Source organism: Dipodomys merriami, unplaced genomic scaffold (assembly GCF_024711535.1).
Source record: "Dipodomys merriami isolate MVZ:Mamm:240054 unplaced genomic scaffold, mDipMer1.0.p SCAF_84, whole genome shotgun sequence".
NCBI classification, from domain to species: domain Eukaryota; kingdom Metazoa; phylum Chordata; class Mammalia; order Rodentia; family Heteromyidae; genus Dipodomys; species Dipodomys merriami.
In genome coordinates this window covers 426,742-450,480 of record NW_027206446.1, presented here as the reverse complement: position 1 = coordinate 450,480, position 23,739 = coordinate 426,742, and the positions used below count along the sequence as shown (strand labels likewise).

The 23,739-nt window shown below is 40.2% G+C and overlaps 1 protein-coding gene across 1 annotated transcript in view; it reads left to right on the top strand.

The window, feature by feature from the left end:
* Positions 1-2,009: 2,009 nt before the first annotated feature.
* LOC138820013 (basic salivary proline-rich protein 1-like) overlaps positions 2,010-23,739 on the top strand; it is a 36,738-nt gene continuing 15,008 nt past the window's right edge. The window contains exons 1-3 of the mRNA XM_070011651.1: positions 2,010-2,044; positions 15,972-16,030; positions 17,483-17,517. Of these exons, the coding sequence (XP_069867752.1) occupies positions 2,010-2,044; positions 15,972-16,030; positions 17,483-17,517 (129 nt within the window). The remainder of the gene's footprint in view (positions 2,045-15,971; positions 16,031-17,482; positions 17,518-23,739) is intronic.

Below are 23,739 nucleotides of genomic sequence, written 5' to 3'. Positions count from 1 at the left end.
GAAAATGCTCATTCCTTTCTCCTTTCTTTCTTTTTTTTCTCTTGGGATATTTAGTCTTTTGATCCTGATGATCCAGTGAGAAAGTTAGCTGGTAGAATATTTCACTCAGGTCACTGAGTATATCATGAGATTCTGGACCTCTGGTCATCTAACAATTAATAAGGCCCAAGAAATCTATTATGTAATTTACTATAATATAGATGTGTGTGTATATATATATATATATATATATATATATATATATATATATATATATGAGAGAGAGAGAGAGAGAGAGAGAATAAGAGACACAGAGACAGAAAATGAGAAAGAGAGAAAATGCAGAATGACAGGGACAGAGGAAAAATAAAGAGAGGAGAGAATGAGGGGGGGAAAGAGATGGGTAAAAGATGGAGAGAGAAAAGACAGAGTAGAGAAAGAGGCTGAAAGAGAATGAAAGGGACAGAGCCTATTTTGGCATTTCTGTCCTTTGGATTTCAGGGTCACCATTTCTTGTAACAGTGCTACCACCTTTGACTTTCCAGTAATAGTAACCAAAATTTAATTTGCTCATTTATTTATTTGTTGCTGGTCCTAGGACTTGAACTCAGGGCCTGGGCGCCATCCCTGAGCTCTTTCACTCAAGGCTGGTGCTCTACCACTTGAACCACAGCTCAATTTCTGTTTTTTTGCTGGCTCATTGGAGATCAGAGTCTCATAGACTTTCCTGCCCCGGCTGGCTTTGAACCGTGATCCTCAGATCTCAGCCTCCTGAGTGGCTGGGATGACAGGCGTGAGCCACCAGACTAAAACTTGTTTTACTTCTGAAGGCAAGAAGAGAGAAATCGTGGAGATGATCTCCACGTAGCTTTCCAGTTCTTTTACTAATAGACTACGTGAAGAAAGAAGAATGGAAGTAGCTGAACATGATGGAGAAGGTGAACTCTGAGTGGATGATTGCAGGAAGGAAGATGAAGAAGGACCCAGGATTCACTGGATGAAAACTCAAGCTAGCAGACCATCGTGCCGCCCCAGTGTCTCTGTTTGCTCTGAGTTGAGTGGGGAACAGGAATTATTTTATTCAACCAAGAGTCACCGCCTGCTGATGCTGCCCCAGTACTGAAGCTAAGTGGAAGAGAGAGTTATCTTCGCTCCCTCCTTCTACCAGGCAATCAAGGGTGCATTCAGCCCGGGGTAATTTAACATAATATCCTGTATGTCATATCAGGGAAAATGCACTGACTATGTAAATGGTTGCTAGGACTCATTTCTCACACACAGCAGTGGAAAAGAGTGAGAAATCATGTGAGTGTTACAGATAAAATCACACACACACACACAAAGGATCCAGCAGATAGTGATACAACAATGTGAATGCCACGCAGGTGACAAGGGACCAAGGTCACCATGGAAAAGGAATCAGTTTGCAGATCGGCAACCTGATGAGGAGCAAACAGCACCTGGAGAAACTGAGGCTGGGTCCAAAGAAAGACCCATGGAAAAGGTGCCACAGATCAAGATGTATCGTATTCATGAACCGACCCCTCGGTACAACTACTTAAAGAAAAAGGAGAGAAGGGGGAAATGATGGAGTACATAGTATTTATTTTAAAAAAATCAGATTTCACATTTGACCAAAAGAACTGGCTACAGTGTCTCGGATGAGACTAGAACTCCTTAGCTGGGGGAATCACTTAGCTAGTGAAAAGATGATACCGACCAACACCTTGTCAGTCCTGGTGCCTCGTGGTCCCATTCGCAATGCCTGCTCTACCATTTGAACCAAGCTTCCCATCCTGACTTTTTGCTGGTTCATTCGGAATGCAGTCTTTCAGTCATCTGCCCAGACTGGCTTTGAACCTTGGTTCTCCGATCTCAGCCTCCTGAGTAGTTAGGATGACAGGCGTGAGCCAACGTTGCCCGGTGTATGGAAACGTGGATCTACACGAACTGTCCAGTATTGTAAAGTATTGTCATCTATGCTTAACTTTGCAACAAGCAAGATGGATTTGAAGGCGTTGCTGTTCGTCATGACCAAAATTGGGAGCAACCTAGGCGTCTTCCGGTAAGTGAATGAGCTAATGAATGGTAGGACACTCAATCAAATCTCACTCAGCGTTCGATAAAACGATGAGCTATGCACCCATTTAAAGACGTGGAGGAAACTGCAGTGCACGTTACCTTGAATGAAAGAAGTCAGTCAAATGATGTGCACTAACTAATGATTGCAGTGATATGACCATTTTGGAAGGGCAACATTCTAGGTATCATAGTCATATATATAGGATTGTATATAGCAATATGTGGTATATTGGAATATATATGAATGTACATGGATATATGAATATATGAGTATACATATGAATTCATATGCACATGAATATATATGTGAACATACATGAGTATATATAGGGATATATATGAATCTGACTAGCCTTATAATTTTATATATATATGCACATACATATATACAATATATGGATATCTGTATAGTATATATTATATATAATGTATATATGTGTTATATATGCTATATATGATATGATAGTATATTATGTATATGTAATACATATTATGTATATTATCATGTATATATTATATAGTGTGTTATACATTATGTATGTATACATAAAATATGCAATATATCATCTAATGCCTGTTATATATATGATAATATGCATATGTAATATATTATGCATATATTATATTTCTGTATATATTATGTACATATACATAACATATAATACATAATATATGTACATAATATATACTATATACTATATTATATATAGTATATATATATATATATATATATATATATATATATGCAACATTGTCATCATACATCCATTTTCCCACTCGCTACTATGAAAGACAGTTCTGCCAGATTTGGGGGAGTGAATGAGGTAATTTATAAGTTTTTTTTTTATAAGTAATTGTACTTAGAAGTAATTTATAAGTTTACCTGCAGCTCGGGTGACATTTTCTGTCCAGGACAGCATTATATATTATGTATTATACAAGACAAGAAGTTGTTATCCCATGTCCCGGGGAAGTTATCCCATGTCCCAGGAACCTTGCTGGTCTGGCTCGTCCAGAGGAAGGAAACAACATTCATGCTCCATTCTGCTTTATCAGGCAGTCAGGGGCTGGTGAGGTTTTTGGTAACGAGTAAATAAATGCTCAGGTGAGGCGTGTGGAGACAGAGATCACCAAAGCGAGAGTCAGAGACAGGTGATGAGGATAAACGTGGGCAGGATGTGGAGTGCTAATGCTGTTTCACCTGTGGTCTGGGCGCTGTCCCTGAGCTCTTTCACTCATGGCTGGCACTCTACCACTTGAGCCACAGCTCCACTTCCGATTTTCTGGTGGCTCCTTGGAGATCAGAGTCTCATGGACTTTCCTGCCTTGGCTGGCTTTGAACCATGATCCTCAGACCTCAGCCTCCTGAGCAGCTTAGATGTGCTTAAGCTTAGACATGCTTAAAACAAACAGAAAAGACCGTGAAGTTGGAGAAAAGAAAGAATTGAAAGCGTCTAGACAAGATGAACCCCACAATGCTTTTGGGGGTTTTATTCCCCTGGCTTTCTTTTTAAGTGCCATATACATATACCAAATTGAGAGCCAAAGAAGTTTGCAACCCCAAACATTAAATAAAAGAAGACTATGTCCTTCCTAACTGAAGTGCTTTGAAAAAATAGAACGATCTTTTATCATCTCAGAATGTCTATCAAAACACCCTAAGCGGATGTCACTCTTATCAATTCTAATTATACACCTTTAAAGCTTTAGCATTTTTAAATTTAAAAACACGACGAAACTTTTAAAATTTAAAACTCCTGCTCTGCACGAGATAGCAACAGATTGAGACAAGAGTCTCGAACCACACATTTGAAAAAAAAACAAAAACCCAAAAACCAAAAACAAAAGGTTAATATCTAGGATGTAGAAAAAGTTCCCCCAAATTAATAATAAAAAAGCCAAGTACTGTGGCTCATATTTGCAATCCTTGCTATTCGGGAGATGAAGGTGGAGAGGATCGTGGTTGAGGTGGAGCCGGCCGGGGACAAACATCGAATGGAACCTTGCCTTCATATACCCGCACCAGGGTGCGGTGGCTCATGCCTGGAATCTCAGCTGCTTAGAGGTGTATGAGTAGGAGGATCGTGTTTCTAGACCAGTTGAGTCAGTGTAAGACTTGATCCAAAAAAGAATAACTAAAGCAAAAATAAATGAATGAATAAAAGAACAGGAGTGGGAGGAGAGTTCTCTATAGTTTTTCTTACAAATGTAACGTGGATCTAGAATTATCTCAAAAACTCATGAACGTAACTCTAATCATGGTGCGTATCTGTGCACCAGTATCTAGCTGTGTGGCGTAGCTGTTGAAGTTCAGCCAGGGGCCGATCCTGTGGCCGGATTCTCTCGGAGCAGGCTAGGAGAAGAGGGGATGTGTGGGGAGCTGTTTACACGCGTGTGTGAGCTGTGTTGATTTCTCAGGGTGTGTGACTTCTCTGATTCCCTTCAGACTGGCCTTAACACGCCTTTCCAACTTGTGAGTGTGGAAATTAGATTGGGAGTAAAATGACCGCACTTTAAAACACACTACTTTTATTTACTTTCTAAATTTTTAAATCAGATATTTGTCATGTTTGCTTTGGGAAAATCAAGTTTTTTTTTAAAGGGAAAGAAAAAAAGGAAGAAAGATCTAGAAGGATGGCTACCAGGCAACGTATAAATAGCAGTCAAGAACGTCACGTTTAAATAATAAAACGCCAGCCACCTGCTCTGCGTCGTCGGCTGACAGATTCCAGGTAAATGACAAATGTACTCCAGGTGCAAAAACCGTATTTCATTTTTAGACAACTGCGCGATGGTTGCTGGTTAGTTGGGAAATTGAGAATCATTTATTTATTGCTTTAATGCTACTTTTCTATGTGTGGGCCTGGCTAAGGTAACCTAGATTTTGAAAGGAGGAAAGAGAAAAAGAACGGAAGGAAGCAAGGAAGCAAGGAAGGAAGGAAGGAGGAAAAAGAAAGAGAAAGAAAGAAGGAAGGAAAGAAGGAAGGAAGGGAGGGAGGGAGGGAGGGAGGGAGGGAGGGAGGAAAGGAGGGAGGGAGGAAAGGAAGTAAGAAAGGAAGAAGGGAGGGAGGAAGGGAAGGAAGGAAGAAAGGAAGGAAGGATGGAAGGATGGAAGGAAGGAAGGAAGGAAGAGAGGGAGGGGGTAAGGTGGGAGGGAAGAGAGAAGAAAAGGAGGAAGGGAGGCAGAAAAGGAAGGAAAGAAGGAAGGAAGGGAAGAAGGAAGGAAAGGAGAGAGGGAGGGGAAGGAAGGAAAGGAAGGGAAGGAGGGAAGGAATGAAGAAGGGAGGGAGGAGGGAGGAAGGGGGACAGAGGGAGGGAAGGAAGGAAGAAGGGAGAGAGGGAGGGAAGGGAGGAAAGGAGGGAAAGAAGGGAGGGAGGAAGGGAGGGAAGGAATAGAGAGAGAAGGAAGGAAGGACGGAAGGAAGGAAGGAATGAATGAAGGAAGGAAGGAAGGAAGGAAGGAAGGAAGGAAGGAAAGAAGGAAGGAAGGGAGGGAGGGAGGGTTAAAGCTTAAAGTTAGAAAGGAACCACAACCAATGATAGCTTCTCATGGTTTATCACATCTTTTCCTTGGTGGACCTTCGCCATGTTTTCAAAATGTGCAAACTTGCACAGGTCAGCATGCGTGCTTTGGAGTCAGCCATCACCAGTGTCTGTTTGACAGCGTTGTGATCACAGATAAAGATGGCATCCTGGAGAATACTGTGAGAATGAGTGAAGAAAAGGAGGGGGGAAAATGAGGTTCTGCATTACAAGTTTGGTTTCTCAGAGAGCTTTGGCGTCTGTTACCCAAATCAAGCAAAACCTGCTTTTCTTCCTCAACGCGAACAGCCCTGCCATTTTTCAAGGTATCTTTTAAGGTTTCTGTGAAAGAGGAAGATCATGGTATACACTGTAAGAGAAAGTAACAACACATTCTGAGCTCCTTTTGGGTCATTGAAAGTTTTATTTGCAAAGGAAGAGAATGAAAAACAGGCTCCTATTTCATGAACAGGAAGGAGGAGGAGGAGGGGGAGGGGAGGGGGGAGGAGGAGGAGGAGGGGGAGGGGAGGGGGGAGGAGGAGGAGGAGGAGGAGGAGGAGGAGGAGGAGGAGGAGGAGGAGGAGGAGGAGGAGGAGGAGGAGGAGGAGGAGGAGGAAGGTTCAAGGCCAGCCCAGGTAGGAAAGGAAAGTCCATGAGACCTATTATCTCGAGAAAACCTAAAAGATTAACAGACAGATACTGGAAATGCAGTTGTCTTGGAGGTTAGCTAAGAAGAGAGATCATAAAGAAGAAAAATGGATACAGGAAACTAATCAGATAATCTTAGGTCCTTGGCCAATTCTAATCATTAGAAAAATCAAGGTTGTTAATTATATATATATATATATATATATATATCACTTTAAAAGATATAGTAAACAGAAGATTCAGAGAGAAAAAAAGAACAAAGAACATGTTGTTCCACTGAGGAATTTTACTCACAGCTCATAATGGAATTACCATTCTATTTGGATTTCTATTTGGAAGATCACAAGCAACCAAGAGTCCTCCTGGTGGCTGAATGTACACCTCTTTGGTTTTGCATATGGCCTGAATTGTGCTTTACGCACTGGCCTGGGCTAGTGTGGCATGAAATTCTAGTTCAAAAGAATCTTGTAAATTTTACATGGTTCACCCAAGACATATTGCCTTTTTTTCCGCATATTTCTAGAGACTATACTTACATGTATTTGTAAATCATTATCACCTTAATTAAAATACTTCAGGCCAGGGTGCATTACTGAGACCTTTGAACCATCTGTAAGGGAGTGTGTTGGATCAAGAGATATATTTCCTGATATTTTTATTAATTGATTGATTGATTGATTGATTGCCAGTCCTGGAGATTGTACTCAGGGCCTGGGCACTGTCCCTGAACTCTTTTACTCAAGGCTGGTGCTCTACCACTTCAGCCACAGCACCACTTCTGGTTTTCTGGTGGTTCCTTGGAGATCAGAGACTCATGGACTTTCCTGCCCAGGCTGGCTTTGAACCATGATCTTCAGATCTCAGCCTCCTGGGTAGCTGGGATGACAGGCATGAGACACCGGCACTCAACTAATTTTCACTTCTGTTTCTCTGCTGTCCTGTTGATTTACTTTCTTATTTGTTGATACTCAGCAATAGTTACCTGTTATAGATTCTATCACAGTGAGAACCAAGAGACCCATTGTCATGATCCTTGGAGATCAGACGGGCATCTGTTTTTCAGCAAAACTCTACAGACTGTTTATTAACAACCTGTATTTATTTCTCACAAGTCTGCAAAGTGCAAGATCAAGATGTTAATACACTGGGTATCTGTCTAGACAGTGGTCTGCACACTCTGTATGGAGCCTTGCCCACACTTCCTTCAGAGTCTATTTCATAAAACATGATCTTATATGACCATCTGCACATAGCTATTGAGCCTTTGTCAGCTCCGCCTATGTATAGCCTCCTTTGGCCTGAGTGAACGTCTAGAGACCTGTATCATTGATCATTGAGATTCCACCTCACCATAGTTAGAGTGTCCATTATCAAGAAAACTAACAATAACATGGGGATGTGGCCAAAAGGGAACGCTAATACACTGTTGGTGGGAGTGTAAACTTGTTCAACCACTCTGGAAAGCAGTATGGAGGTTCTTCAAAAGACTACACATAGAGCTCCCCTATGACCCAGCAATCCCACTCCTGGGCATTTATCCAAATAACCACAAACAAGGCCAGACTAAAGCCACCATTACAACCATGTTCGTTGTTGTAGAATTGATTACCAGAGCCAAGATATGGAATCAGCCAGATGCCCCTCAGTGGATGAATGGATCAAGAAAATTGGTACATACATACAATGGAATTCTACTCATACTCCTCCATCAGAAAGAATGATATTCTACCACTCATAAAGAAATGGAAAGACTTGCAAAAAATTATATTAAGTAATAACTAAATAATCCAGAGCTAAAGAAACATAGTTTGCATGGTTTTCCTCATTTATGGTAACTAGAATGAGCTTATAAATCTACAAGTAAACACACTGAATGATTAAATATATATATATATATATATATATATATTTGTTTATACACACTGGGACATCTTCTGAGAAGTCTCTCTTTAAGTCAGCAGCTCATTTATTAATTGGGTTGTTGATTTTTTTGTGGATTTATTTTTGAGAGGGATTGTTGTTGAGCCCAAACTTTAAAAAAAAAAGAAATACATCATTTTATAAGGTGTACTCCATGTCTCTGAAGTTTGCCTGTCTTGGCAAATGCTCTCTCTTAGCTTGAGGCTAATGTACATCCTGTTGTTGTGAGCTAGAATATTCTATAAATAGGAGTCCTCTTCTTTTGCTTGATGGTATTTTCAGTTCAATTTTTTGCCTGCTTGGTCTATTAATTACTAGGTGAGGATGGTTTTAAAGTCTTTAACGATGACAATGGATTTGTCTTTCCCTCGGTTCTATCTGCTCTTGTCTTTATGTATTCTGACATGCTGTCATTAAATACATACATTTAGAATCCGTCTCTCTTTTTGGAAGGCTGTCACATTTCTTGTCATATTGCACTCCTTATATCCCTAATAATCTTTCTTATTTTAAAGTCAGTTCTGTCTAAAATTAATATAGCTATTCTTGCCATCTTTTGATTAGTGCCTGAATATTATATCTTCCTTTAACCCCTTCTTCTAGTTTTTCTAGATACATCACTTGCTGATGTATCTCCATCCTCCAAACTATTTTTCATAGGGCATTCATATTTAGAGTGATCATACATATTGTTTGATTTATGTCTCCTACACATAGAACATGTTTTTATTCTACTATTTGTGTTTGTGGTTCATTTTCTGTCTTCCCAGGCTGTAATGGGACCTTTTTTTTTTGGTGGAATGTGTTTCCATTTTAATTCTTCTTTTAACATAACTTTTCCATTTATAGTTTCGTGCTAGCAATGCTAGTTCCTGTTTTTTTTTTCCCCCAGATGGAATGCAATTTGTTTCTCTTCTTGGCTTCATTCAAAAATTCTCTCTGACTTACATTTCCTTCAGTTTCATTGTTAAGATGCCTACATGGACTTTGTAGGATGCATTCTGTGTAATCCATTCTGTCTAGTATTCTTGAAGTCTTCTGGGTGGTTCTATGTCTGTCAGTAACTTAAAAAAGTCCTTGATCAACATGACATGGAATAACTCCTTTTTCTTTCCTCAGTTTCTAAAAAAATCCAATCGCTCCTATTTTGGTTATTAGACACTGCTTTCATTTATTGTTATTGTTATTATTATTATCTCTTTTCACTTCCTGTAAACATATCCTGAACCCTACGATTCATTCCTTTAGCTTTGTCACACGTACCAGCCATTGATTCCATAAAAGACATTCTATTGAGCCCTTGCCAACCTCTCCAAAGAATATCCTTCTTTGGTCTCACTGTGTGAATGCTTAGAATCCTGTTTAATTTATCATGTCCAACTGTAATTTATTTGTCTTTCCTTATCCATGAGTTAACTTGTAGATTTATAGACGTATTCTAATTATTACAAATGAAGGAAACCACGCAACTTATGTTCCTTTGGGTCTGGCTGGCTTCACTTACTATAATTTTTTTTCCCAAGTCTTTCCATTTCCTTATGAATGGGGTGGTGTTATTCTTCCTGATGGAGGCATGGAATTCCATTGGGTGTGTAGACCACCTATTCTTTTTTTTTTTTTTTAAATTATTTTTTGGGTCCGGTCGTGGGGCCTGAACTCTGGGCCTGGGCGCTGTCCCTCAGCTCTTCAGCTCAAGGCTGGCGCTCTACCACTTGAGCCACAGCACCACTTACGGCTTTTTTCTTTTTGCTTATGTGGTGCTGAGGAATCGAACCCAGGGCCTCAGGCATGCAAGGCAAGCGCTCTACCACTGAGCCATCTTCCCAGCCCTGACCACCTATTCTTGACTCCTTCATTCACTGAGGGGCATCTGGGCTGGTTCCATATCTTAGCTATGGTGAACAATGCTACAATGAACATGGTTTGTGGTGGTTCAGGGGCTCAATAGCTATGTGTATATGCTCATATAAAATGATGCTTATCGAAATGACTCCAAGAAATGGAAACACAGAGAATCTTTTTTTAAATTATCCTTTCTGTGGGGTATTTTCTTTTCTATTTGTCCCTATTTGTTGCTGTTTTTGAGTTTTGTACTTTTTGTCTAGTATGTAAGTTTATCTGACTTGGGGAAGGGAAAGGGAAGTGCAAAAAATAGTGGGACTAATTCAGCAGTGATACTCATTAGACACATGTTGGAAATAAACTATACAACTTGGGGGGAAAGGGGAGTCAGGAGGGGAAAAATGGGAGAAAATGAAGGAAGAGGTGACACTGTTCAAGAAGAAATGTACTCATTACCTGACCTATGTAACTGTAACCCCTCTGTACATCACTTTCACAATTAAAATTATATTTTAGAAAAAAAAAAGACATTCTGTATTCTTAGCCCTGTCCTTGTGGTAGAAGACTCTTCTAGACTAACTGGAGACCTGGGTTCAAGTTCCACTGATGTGTGAGAGGGGGAAATTTTCAAACCTGATTCCAGTGGTTCAACTTCCAGTGTTTCGTTTTTACCCTCCTGATTGTGTGTTTGTGTGTGTGTGTCTTGAACTCAGAGCCTCTTGCTCTTGCTGGGTGCTCTACCACTTGAGTTACATTTCTGGTCCAGTATTTTGCTGATTAATTGGAAATGGAGCCTCGTGGACTCTTGAGAGGAGGAGTCAGACAAATCCGTTTTAAGATCGTAGCCTGTAAATCCATCCCAGTCTGTTCAAAAGTGTGTGAGTCTGTCTTACCCGGAAAGATATAAAAATATGTGTCAGTGCCAAAGAACTCTTTTTTCCCAAGCCAAATATGTTATCTAATTCAAAGTTAAAGGGCTTATACTAGAGTTCAAATAATTGGACTGGATTAGATGTCATCATGTGGGCTCATCTTTGTCAGCAATTACTGGGTATAAGAATACATAAGCAAGCCCGATTTGTCTAAAACAGGCATTTCCCTTTGAAAAATAATATGAATGTTTCTTTAGTTGTCTTCTATTATGAAGATCTAAAAATTAGAATCAGCCAGGAGTGTGTCAGAAAAAAAAAAAAAAAAGCACCTGTACTTTTCCAAACCTGAAGTTCGGTGGAGCTTTAACATCAAAAAAAAATAGATCTCTTTTTATCTCTAACAAGAATGCACCCCCAAAAGACAGTTTCTCTCCCTTTTGTATATAATTAAAGCGACATTAGGAATATAAATGTATTAATTTCTAGCTACAGATTCTAATTGCTTGGATATGGAGTTTTGAAAAAACACAGGCACTAATAGGTGTGGAATTATTGATTTTTGCTGTGGGGGAAAAATATACCCATAATGAACTTGAAAGTGTTGCCACTTTTCGAATAACTAGTAAGATTTCAGCATATTTAAGAAATATTCTGAAAGAAAATGTCTTGGGGCCTTTTCTTTAACTGGGAATGAATGTGCTGTGAAAGATCAAATAATGCATACGTCAAATAGAGGTTTTGTAATAGCGGTTAGAGATAATGAATACAAATTAAAGTAGGTCAATTTAAGTCGTTTATTTTCCAAACGGAGTTACACATCAAAATCACTACTTATTAGGGTATAATTAAAGGCAAAAGTGATCTTTACCAGAGGTATTTGCTCAGTTACTAAATATATTTAAAGAAAAAAAAACCATGGGCGGGAGTCATATTATCATTTTTAATTTAGTGTTCATCTTTTTATTAGTACATCGGCGTTTTGTCGTTAATAGGCATGTAAATATGATAATGTGGGGATAATTGGGATAAGTGTGAATAGCACAGCCATTAAGGCAGAATTCTTTTGTTATTCAGGCTTTGACAGGCTGCTATAGATTGTGTGTGTGTGTGTGTGCACGCGCATGCACATGCTGATTCTAGGATTTGAACTCAGGGCCTGAGTACTGTCCCTGAGCTCTTTCACTCCAGGTCAATGCTCTACCCCTTGAGCCACAGCTCCACTTCCAGCTTTCGGGTGGTTCATTGGAGATAAGAGTCTGATGGACTTTCCTGCCCAGGCTGGCTTTGAACCGTGATCCTCAGATCTCAGCCTCCTGAGTAGTAGCTAAGATGACAGGTGTGAGCCACCAGTGCCCAGCTTTGAATAAGCCTTTGAGTCTGACACTAAATCTACCAGAGCTTTCTGCTACATGCTCCCACGATTGTCATGCATACCTTCCTCTGTTTGCACTTGTGAACACTGAAGCAGCAATGAACACACGAAGACATCTAAAAAAGTGATCATGGCTCCGCCATGAAATGAAAACTAATAGTGCAGGCTCACACCGGTCATCCTGGCTTCTCAGGCGGCTGAGGGCTGAGGATCGTGGGCCAAAGCCAGCCCCAAATGAACCACCAAAAGTCAAACATGGAGCTGTGGCTCAAGTGGTACAGCGCCAGCCTTGAACACAGAAGTTCAGTCCGCATCCAGGCCCTGAGTTTAAGGCCCAGAACTGCCACACACACACACACACACACACACACACACACACACACACACACACACACACACACACACACACACACACACACACACACGATACTCTGAAATTCTTTGTGCCATCAATTATAAGACTGTAGTTTCATGGCTTTACAGTTTGTAACATCTGGGTTTTCTGGTTACAGGGGTCTTTACACCACTTCTTAGATATTGAAAGCTATTTCTTAGTCCTCACGCAAACAGCAGAGAGTTTTTGTCAGGCGTGTTCCTCCTGCATCGATCAAGTTTAGTGTGACAGATTGATACTTTAATTATATATACCCAGAGTTTGACTGTATACTTTAATTATATATACCCAGAGTTTGACTGTATTCTGGGAAACAGCATTTTACTTCTCTAAAAAGACCACGACAGCCCGTATATCTCCTTAAATAAGATTAGCTGGTTCTTTAACTGGTTTTGTATTTTTGGGGGTATGTGAGTGTGTGTGTGTGTGTGTGTGTGCAAATCATTTGCAGTCCCCCTTTCTTGTACGCATATCCAAGAATCACCTTTCTCTACAATAGAGATGACATTCAAGAATCTTCTAGACAAGTATGGAAACGCTCCGGGAGTCCCAATTTTGTGATTGAAACTGAAAGATGGTTTCCATCTTGTGTTTTTTTTTTTTTTTAATTATTTTTTTCTCTCTCAAGTTCTAAACACATTACCTCTGCTTCCCATGAATGATACACAGAAATGGACTTTTGGTATCATAGGTCAGAGGAAGACCTGCCGATGGATCTCAGCTTAGTGCATGTGATTGTGAGATATTTTAAGATTGTTTTTTTCTTTCTGGAATCAGATTCCACGGCCTCCCACTGCTCTGGCTGGAGTTCATAGTTACCACATCGCCCCAGAGTGTAGCTGACAGCAAACATCGGGAGACAACCAACGGTGGCTTTTCTACTTAGCTCATGACTTTAAAATAGAGGAGTTCAAGGCCTGGTCTCGATTTATCTTAGGACGTCCCTTCGGACGGATGTCTTTATTTATTGAAATGGTTGCTCTGTGCTTATAGGATTTAGAGCTTGTCGACTCTCACTGTACCTATTTCCAAAAAAAAAATGTCCAAGTGGAAAAGATAGCTCATTCTGACAGGAAATGCCAGAGTGCTAAATGGTTTAAATTTTCAATGACCTCTCTCTAATTGCATTCATCAGTGACTGTGTGTGTCTATCTTCAAGACAAACAATTGATTTAACTCAGTGGTAAATAATGTCTTAGACATTATATATAGAATATAATAATATATGATATACGATATCATATAAATTATATACAATATATATGTGTCTATATAGACCTATACATGGTAATCCAGAATGTAAAGTGTGTTATCACAGTAGTCATATTTCAAAGAATCTCCTAAATGTTTTTTAAAAGATGAATGCATGCTGCAAAGTAGGGAGCAAAATATACAAAAAAACCTCGAAGAGTTTATTGATAGAGATTAAATCAGGAAATAAATGCTAATTACACTGTAATGTGTGTGTGTGCGCATGCGTGCATGTGCATACACGTGTGTGTCTTTGTGTGTGCTTTGTGTATACATGATGAAGTGTTTATATAACTCCCCCTCCCCTCTCTTTTTTGTCAACTGTTTCTGAGAAGCCATTTGTTTTCTTACTGACAATGAAACTTGGCATTGATAGCAGCTTGTCAATAAGTCACATTTGTTGGCAAAGGTTAATTAAGGGAAAAGAACTGCAATCACGCTCCTGGAGAGGTAGTTAATGTCTCAAGAAAAGTAATAAACAAGCCGGGCACTGGTGGCACACACCTGTAATCACCCCAGCTACTCAGGAGGCTGAGATCTGAGGATCACGGTTCAAAGCCAGCAGAAAAGTCTTTGAGACTCTGATCTCCAATGAACCACCAGAAAACCGGAAGTGGCGCTGTGGTTCAAGTGGTAGAGCACCAGCCTTGAGTGAAAGAGCTTAGGGACAGTGTCCAGGCCTTGAGTTGAAGCCCCACAACCAATAACAACAAAAACTAACATATATATATATATGTATATATATTTTCATATTCTGAAAAAAATCATAGTGCCCCCACATTAAAAAAACACCAAAACTCCTAAATATATAAATATTTATTTATACAAATATATAAAAACCAAGTTTTCTATTCCAAATGTTTCATCCAATAGGCAAAATGCATGTTATATATATATTTTTTTGTACATTTGACCACATTTACCCTAGAATGACAGAATGTAAGCCTGGGATTATTGTCTGTATAAACCCCTACTGAAACTAAGAACTTAAAACAACAGGTTTGGATTGTGTAAATATCCTCCATCTACGTCACGAGTATCTCTCATTTTTATTCAACTTAGCCCTAGTTCCATTTTGGGGGGAGAAGTTATTTGTCCTTCCAAGATACCTGTTTAAAGAGAGACATGAGCAATGGAGGCAAGAAGCATAAAGGAAGGTTGCAGACCACATCTGCAAAGGAGGATGGAGAAAGTCCACTACTCCAATGGCTCTCATCCAAATCTCTCTTCTTGTGATACTTTCTCTTCTATGCTCCATCTATGAGCAAACCAGTGACCAAACCATAGACTCTCCGTTCCTCCCAGCCCAGTCTTCCACCCTGCCAGAGAATGACAGAATAAGGAGAGTGGAATAAAACCAGAAAGCCAGCAACGAGAGCGGACACCATGATGACATCAAAACAAATACGTCAATACCAAATGAAATCCTCAAGGGCTATACAACTATGGCTTCACTTATAGTTCATGTCAGCAAATCTCTGGGTATCTCCCTGTGGGTGGAACTTGACCGTCAGAAATCAGTGAAGGGATGGAAATGGGGGTTATTTGTTCATCTGAACTCTCATGGAAATGAAATCTATGATTTTCGTTGTTGCTGTTTCTGCTGTTCAGGGAGCATGTAGTCTAATCTCCCCAAGAGCTGTCCATATTCATGGCTGCATAGATTCCTTATCTAGAAGATGACATTTTTATTTTTGCCCTGAACTTGTCCTGAAGTAGCTATTGGAAATAAAGCCACCTGATGATATGGTTTCATGTATTTGTAAATGGGGAGGAGAGGGGGGAATACGGGAAGAGAATGGACAGGTAAAATAAAAATAGCGTGAAGAAGGTAATACCTTAGGAACGCTAAATTTTCATCACGTAAAATGTCCCAAAGCCTAGAACTGCCCATACCTAATAGCTCTATGTTTCTCCGCTCTTCAATATAAAAATACAGGAGAAGAAAAGCAAAATTAGGATTTATGTGAATTCCTATTTTATCATCTAGACTCCTCCTCCTTGGATTTTTCTGTCAAATGCCTGAATACTGTGGAAAATTCAATCTGTAAACCAAGAGTGACCTGAACCTTACCCATTATTTCACCAGTTGGGGGGATATTGTCACCAAACTTTTCGGCTGTTTGGACACCAATCACCACAAGCCAGGTGACACAGGTTTCTCCACAAATAAGAATAAAACTAAGAAAGCTTCCTTTGTGACTTTTTCTCTCCATTCCTTTTCCTTCCCCACCCACAAAAAAAATTTAAAAATCTGCTGAGCCCTGGTGGCTCCCGCCTGTCATCCCAGCTACTCAGGAGGCTGAGACCTGAGGATCGCAGTTCAAAGCCAGCCCAGGGCAGGAAAGACCCTGAGATTCTTATCTCCAAGGAAACACCAGAAAACCGGAAGTGGTGCTGTGGTTCAAGTGGTAGAGCACCAGCATTGAGCTGAGGAGCTGAGGGACAGCGCCCAGGCCCAGAGTTCAAGCTCCAGAGCTCTCTCTCTCTCTCTCTCTCTCTCTCTCTCTCTCTCTCTCTCTCTCTCTCTCTCTCTCTCTCTCTCTCTCTCTCTCTCTCTTTCGCTCTCTTTTTCTCTCTCTCTTTTCCAAACACACACACACTCATTTCCTTTAGTTTAACTTGAGACTAACTTCTCTCTGTCTCTGTCTGTCTCTGTTTTATTCACACACACACACACACACACACACACACACACACACACACACACACACACACACACACTTTCAATTCCTTCTGTTTAACTTGAGCCTAACTTACCAATGGTGAACGCAAACAAACGCTAAACACGCAGCTGCGTGGGTCTTTGAATTCCATCTTGTCCATGGTGCACAGCCCAGGCTCAGGTACCATACAGAATAGAAGACAATATACATGATATATAGTCTTTCACACTCAAAGCACCACACAGCACTTTGGAAAGCAATGACTTAGATAATGTGGTGCTCTGATTGTGCTGGTGAACTTGACTGTCATTTACCAGCCCGGCAATAGATCACCGCCCAGCCTTGAACACAGCAAAGTTAGCTAAGATTTAAGGGTTATACCCACAATAGATTTATATATATGAAGGACTTCCTGTATTGTTATTCTTCTTAAAGCTGATTTTCTTTTCTTTTCCTTTTAATTTTTACCTTAAGAGACATTTTCTTTGGATCAAGATTTTAGGAGCAACAAGGTCCAGGTGTGAGTGCCATAATTTCATTAGATTGCATATTAATATTAAAAAATATATGGTAATTGCGGATGTGCATCTAAGCTCAGGTCTTAGAGGTTGGGTGGATTTTTATAACAAAACTGTACTATGTTCCACAAAGAAATCAGGTAGAAGGCGTTTGTATATTCTTTGGGGGAGTGCTGCTCCCCAAAAAAGTATGCTTATTATTATAATAATGTATTTTATTGATATCTGCGATACACAGTTCTAGGAATTTCATTTATTTTACTTTCAATCATCATAATAATCCTGTAAGATAGACATTATTACCTTCATCTTATAAGTAAAGAAACAGGTGCAGAAAGATTAGGGAATTCATTCAAGGTCACATTCTTAATAAGCAAGAGAGTTAGGTTTTAAACCTGTCTCTGTCTGCTTCAAAGGAAATGATGTCTCCCTACGTCGAGCCGTCTACAAGGTAGGAAAGACAGGGAACGTGTTGACCTGGGGGGGGGGTGTTATTCGAAATTGAAATTGGAAAGTAGTTTCGGAGGGAAGCAGAGATGTCTAGGCCTAGGGTTGCTGCTCACCCACAAAAAGTAAGACACCCATGCTGACATTAACCTAGCAAATGCAGCCACTTCAGATCAACCCCCAAAAGGATTCTAGAAACTTCCAAAGGCCCAGACAGCTCTGCTGGTCCCTTGTGGGACAGAAGAAATTTGTCTCCAATGGGCCATGTCTAATTCTTTTCTTAAATATAGTCACCAGAATTCTGTAGTATTCTATCTTAAGGTAAAAGGAGCCAGTGTATGGGTAATATGCGTGTGTGTGTGTGTGTGTGTGTGTGTGTGTGTGTGTGTGTGTGTACTTATATACACGTGTATATTTATCTAGAAGCTGACAATAAGACAACAAAGCAAGCTGAGTCTAACCTTAGGACCTGAGAGAAAAATCTATTCTTCTGCCATCTTGATGTGTGTGTGTGTGTGTGTGTGTGTGTGTGTGTGTGTGTGTGTGTGTGTGTTGCTGGTACTAGGGCTTGAGCTCAGGATCCTGTACTATCAGTTAAAAGTTTTCTGCTCAAGGCCGGTGCTCTATCCCTTGAGCCAAACTTTTCCTTCCAGCTTCTTTTTTTTTTGGTTGGTCATGGGGCTTGAACTCAGAGCCTGGGCACTATCCCTCAGCTCTTCAGCTCAACACTCGCGCTCTACCACTTGAACTACAGTGCCATTTCTGGGTTTGGTTTTCTTTCTGGTGGTTTATTGGAGATAAGAGTCTCACGGACTTTCCTGCCCAGGCTGACTTTGAACTGTGATCCTCTGATCTCAGCCTCCTGAGTAGCTGGGATGACAGGCGTGAGCCATCGGTGCCTGGCTTGGACAAAGAGTTCTTTTTTGGTTTGTTTGTCTGTTTTTAAAGTAAAAGCCTCTATTGCTTTCTGGAGGAATAGAAATAGAATACAAATAGAAAAAATGGTGAAAATTGAGCTTCTAGGAGCCCTCTTATGCTAAAGATTGAAATACTTCTGTGGTAATCCACTGAAGCTAAAAAAGAAAAAAAATAGAATAGAATGGAAAAAATTGAAGTGATTTTTTTACACCCCGCCCCCAAGCTTACAAAATTCACCTTCCAATTTTAAGATCTGGAAACCAACCGTTGTGTTTATGAACTTCATGTTTCTGAATGCTTCCTTTCCCTTCTCTTGTTTATAATCTGTCCCAAGGGGGTGGGGGGAAAATGTGTAATAGGGAACCGAATTACGGGGGACGGGGGAGAGAGAAAAGTAATTGGTTATTCAGTCAGTGAATGCTTCTGGATTGCAAAACCAGACAGGTTGGTAATGAATCAGCCAAAGTGAATTAAAACAAGGAACACATAAAAACATATGTCCCGCCACCTGCTTTCAAACTTAGAAAATATCTCCTCTAATCCCTGAAGCCTTCTCGGCTTTTCTTCTTAATTCTTCTCCTTTCTCAGGAAGCACTGTGAAAACACATCTTGACTAGTTTTTTTTCCTTTTACCTGTATTATAATTTCTGCTCCCCAAATATTAAATCGCTACAATTTCCATTTCACACATTTCAGAGCCGATCGCGAAAGCTCTGAGATACCGAAGCAAATAGATTTAGAATAGTTAAACATTGCACCGGAGAAATCTAAGTCCTAAAGACAATCTGGCAATTCAGTCTGTTTTGTTCTTTATCTTTTTTGATTAAAAAAATAAAAAAAGAAGCATCACTATATGGTGAGGGCATTACATAAACAAAGGGTATTAGGAGTTTTCGCATCTGACTTTTAACCATTCCTTTTCTTTTCTATAATGATTTCAGTTCCCTGCCCAGAAGGGGTGATATTGCCCAAAAAGAAATGTACTCTTCATCAGTCTTAGGTAACTGGAACCCATATCTGTCCATCGCCTTTATGATAACAATGGATAAATAATGTGTTTCTTTTTAATTTAAAAAAAGATGAATTAGAGTTGACTCTGTGAGTTTTCACTCTCGGTCATTTGGCAATTTCTGATAACTCATCAATTGATTCTGTAGATCCCCTCAGGTTGATCTACAGAAAGTAGTTTTCTTTTGTTCATTTTACAAGGGTGAAAAAAAAAATACGTAGGTCTTTCCCCAGAGAATCACGATCTTGAAGAAATACAGTGTTTATTTTCTTAAATCATCTCTCAATAAGAATGACTCATGTCATAGACATATATTCCCATATATTCGTCCTCTTTCTGCACACTTCATTTATTTTTTAAAGTAATTTCCTTTATCGTTATTATAGAGGTAATGTACAGGAGTATTACAGTGGGATCAGGTGATGAATTCCTTTTCCTTCTGAATGGTGTTTTCTGTTCCCTCCTTCCTTTCCCACCTCTCCCCCCCTGTCTCCACCTTTGAGTTGTATAGTTCACTGAATACATCGAGTATAAGGTGAAGAAGACAGAAGCATCAAAAAAATTGAAAAAAAAAACCCAGAGATTCCTTGGAGATTCTTGGAGTTCATTTTGAGATACATGCACACATCTTGAAATTCTATAGAGAATATGATTTTACATACATATAAATGGGCACATGAGCTCCTTTCGTATATTCGTTCGAAGCTAAGTTCAGTGCATTTGGGATGGATATCCATTCTCTTAATCAACCACTTCCATACCTGCAGCCTTTCTGGATGACCTTGCATTTGACCTTCATTCACAAATGGCCTCCCGATCACCATTCGCATTGCACCATTGCAGGTGGGTAGAGAGTGAATGCATGCCCAGTGCCTTCTTGGAGTGTACGCAATGCATCTTATTTTGTGACATCTATTATTCCTTTGAAGCGATCCATTTTGTTACCTTTCAGAGGTTGCACAAAGGGGCTGCAGTTCCGAGTGTCTGCGAGAACATTGCATCTTGATCCATGGTCTCTCCCGCCTCTCTCCACCCCTCCCCTCCCCTCAAGTCCTCTGGCTCCATATTCAAATATTGACATTGGGAACAAGGACTTGTTCTCCTCCCTCCCCCCTTTCTTCCTTCACTGTTCCCCCCCACCTTTTGACTTTACACTCTCCTGACACCCCAAATTCTGATATCCTCCTGACATCCATTTTGTCAGACTGTAAGTTAGCTGTTCAAAGGACTTCCACCATTGGAATTCTCCCCTGCATGAACCAATGAATGCGTTTGTGTACATGTGCATAGGATCCAGTCTATATTATATATATCTAATTTATATTCTTATATTTTTATTATATTATTATATTATTTATACATTGATAGATCAACTTCCACATAGGAGGGGAAAAAAACCTATATTTGCTTTTTTTTTTCTCTCTCTGGGCCTAATAGATTCAAAAACCACACAGAGTCCCAAATAAACAGGTGTTTATTCATTTTAACCAACTTTTTTCCTGTTTGAGCTAGTAAGCACTCATGTAAACGCTCGCAATTCTGTGTAGAACGATGCACCTTCCATTCATCTCTAGAAACAAGTATAACTACCACAGCCCATGGTAACAGCACTGGAAAAATATTGCCACGGGGGGGGGGGGGGGAATTATCTCAGGAAAAAAAAAATGTATCAGAATTACGGAATTGCTTTTGGAAAGGTGAGACCAGCCTGGTGGAGTTTTCTTCTGTCCCATGATTAAGGTACACTGAAAACTGTACTAATTCTTTTAAGTCCTGGGTTGTGCTGTTAGAAAAATCATCTCTTTCGTGTGCTAAATGTGGTTGATCATTTGGAGGGGTAAAAAAGGTCATTTTGGCGCTCTAAAACAGAGCCCAAAAGAAAAAAAGGACGCGAAAAGAAAAATGATGATTGTATTCTATTTCGATGTTATTCTTAAAGGTTCCTCTAAGTTTGCCTTCTTTTATGCTACAGTCTCGCATGAGAGATGATAAATTCCTAAGAATGCATTTTTTAAAAAGATCTTTATGTCGAAATTAGCTTTAAAAATCTGAATAGCTTTTTTGAAAAAGTTCTTTTCAAGTGAAAAATCAACCATTTCCTTGCTGCATAATAGGCTTTCTCCTGTAGGGGAAGGTAGAACTGCTTACTTCTACTGGAAATCTAATTGGTCCATTGTAGCCAGGAGTTCTACCCAACGGGTGACTTTCGGATTGCTTGACGGATATTCACACTCTTATTATTCGAACCCATTGTGTCCTGCCAGTATCTGCTTCATAATCACTCTCAGATAATTTCTAATCTGACCTCATTGTCTTTAGAAGGAGAACCCTCCTAAAAAGTGTAGGAGCAGAGCTGGGTAAGAAAAGGGGTCTATTCAGACAGAAGCACAATGCAAGAGAATTTGGCATTGTTACACCAGATGATATTATGCTCTTGTACTGTATTCTATACACACACACACACACACACACACACACATATCAATGATTCCTCAAGTGCATTTATTGAAGAGAAAACAGGAGGGAAAAAAAGAGAGAAAGGGGAGGAAGGAAATAATCAAATCTATTCTCTAGGCAGATGAGAGGAGGCTTGCTAAGCAGACAGACTGCATAGGGAGAGAGAATAGCATTATTCCTTCAGACCAGAAATCTACGACTCTTCATAGAAATCATCACTTTTGTGGTAGGAAAGGTTTAGGGGATGTTCCCCAATGCCAGCCAGGTATAGGATGTGATCGAAGCACCATTTTGATGGAGTAACTATGCTGTCTGCCTTTTTCCTCTCTTGATTCCTTTCAAAAACCAACAGTGGAGAGTTGCTTGCTTCACCGTGAAGTCCTGTGGTTCGACTCCATGAGTGAAGTTTCTGGGCCTTGTGTTGGGGTAAAGGTAAAATCTCAGTTGCAAACCTACTTGTGAGAACACAAAGAAGCCACGTCTTTGAGAGGTGGAATTGGGGAGTCTTTATTAGAAAAGCCAGGGATGGCAGATGGACGCCAGGAAACACCAGGCCTGGTGTAATGGTGGTCTGCGCTGATCTAGGCCTCTATGGCTCAGGTCAGGGGGCAAAGGTCACAGGGACCTTGAGAGTTCCTGACCCAAGATTGGCAGGTCCACTAACCTATCATCAAGCCCCTGTCCCTGCCTCTAGGAATTCAGCCCCCCACCCCAATTACCTGGAAGGTGGGACTTCCCTATCTTCCACCATGAAGGCAAGATGGCTCTAGGTAAACCCAACTCCTTACCCACCACGTGGCCAAGATGGCGCCCTTTGACGTATGCATTGGTTTAGTGCTGGATCTAGTTGAATGCAGATCATTATTCAAAGTTCCCAATGCCTGCCCACCTGTAGAAGTGTGTGACCGGTGCAATTTGCTTTTAATTAGGGTCTGAACACATTGGGATCCCATGTACTGGGCTGGTCTTACCTCCTTGAAGATAATTCATGACAGTCAAAGCTCTGACTCTCCCCTCCACCTCCCCAGCTCTCCCTACCCCCCAACTCTTAGGGAAAGCTTCTGTAATTTGATTCTTACTTGACTCTGCATCTGAATGGATTAATCAGATCTGAATTGATTGCTTGCTTGCATAAATGGACCTGGAATCCTCAGGAGACAGCTGGTTGGCACAGGAATTCATTCTTATGTTCCCTTTTATACATATTTAGAGTATACTTCATATATATAAATTGTCTGCCTCTAGGTAGTAAAAATACCGGGTGATTGAACATGGGCCCTCATTTCTGTTAAGCAAAAATAATAATAATAATAATAACTGAGCCTTCCAAGTTCTCTCTTGCTTGTGTCTCCTTTCATAATGATGTTTTTAGCTCTTGGCACATTCTACGATTAGAGTTATTCATTTTGTTCACCCAATGACCAGCAACCACCCAGAAAACTTTCCAAGGGTTATATACATTTATTTATTTGTTTGTTTGTTTTGCCAGATAGCCTCCTGTGTTCGGTGGTGACTGAATCTAGGCAAAGCAGCTGAACAGATTTAAACACCAGTGAGTGTGATTTACTCCTTCCAGGGTGGAGATTAAGAATGAAAAAAGCCAACCTTAATATGTTTGTGATATCTATCACCAGAGCCCAATCGAAGTACATAGGACCACACATAATGAAGCGTATCAACATGGACTCCAAGAATTGGAAACGAGGTTCTTACTGGGTTCTGTTTCAGGTTATTTCTGTTTTTTCCCCCTGGTTTAGTTTTCTGTACCCTTTATCATGTATATGAGTTTATCTAATCTGGGGAAGGGAAAGGGAATCACGGAAGAAGCAGACACAGGATGAA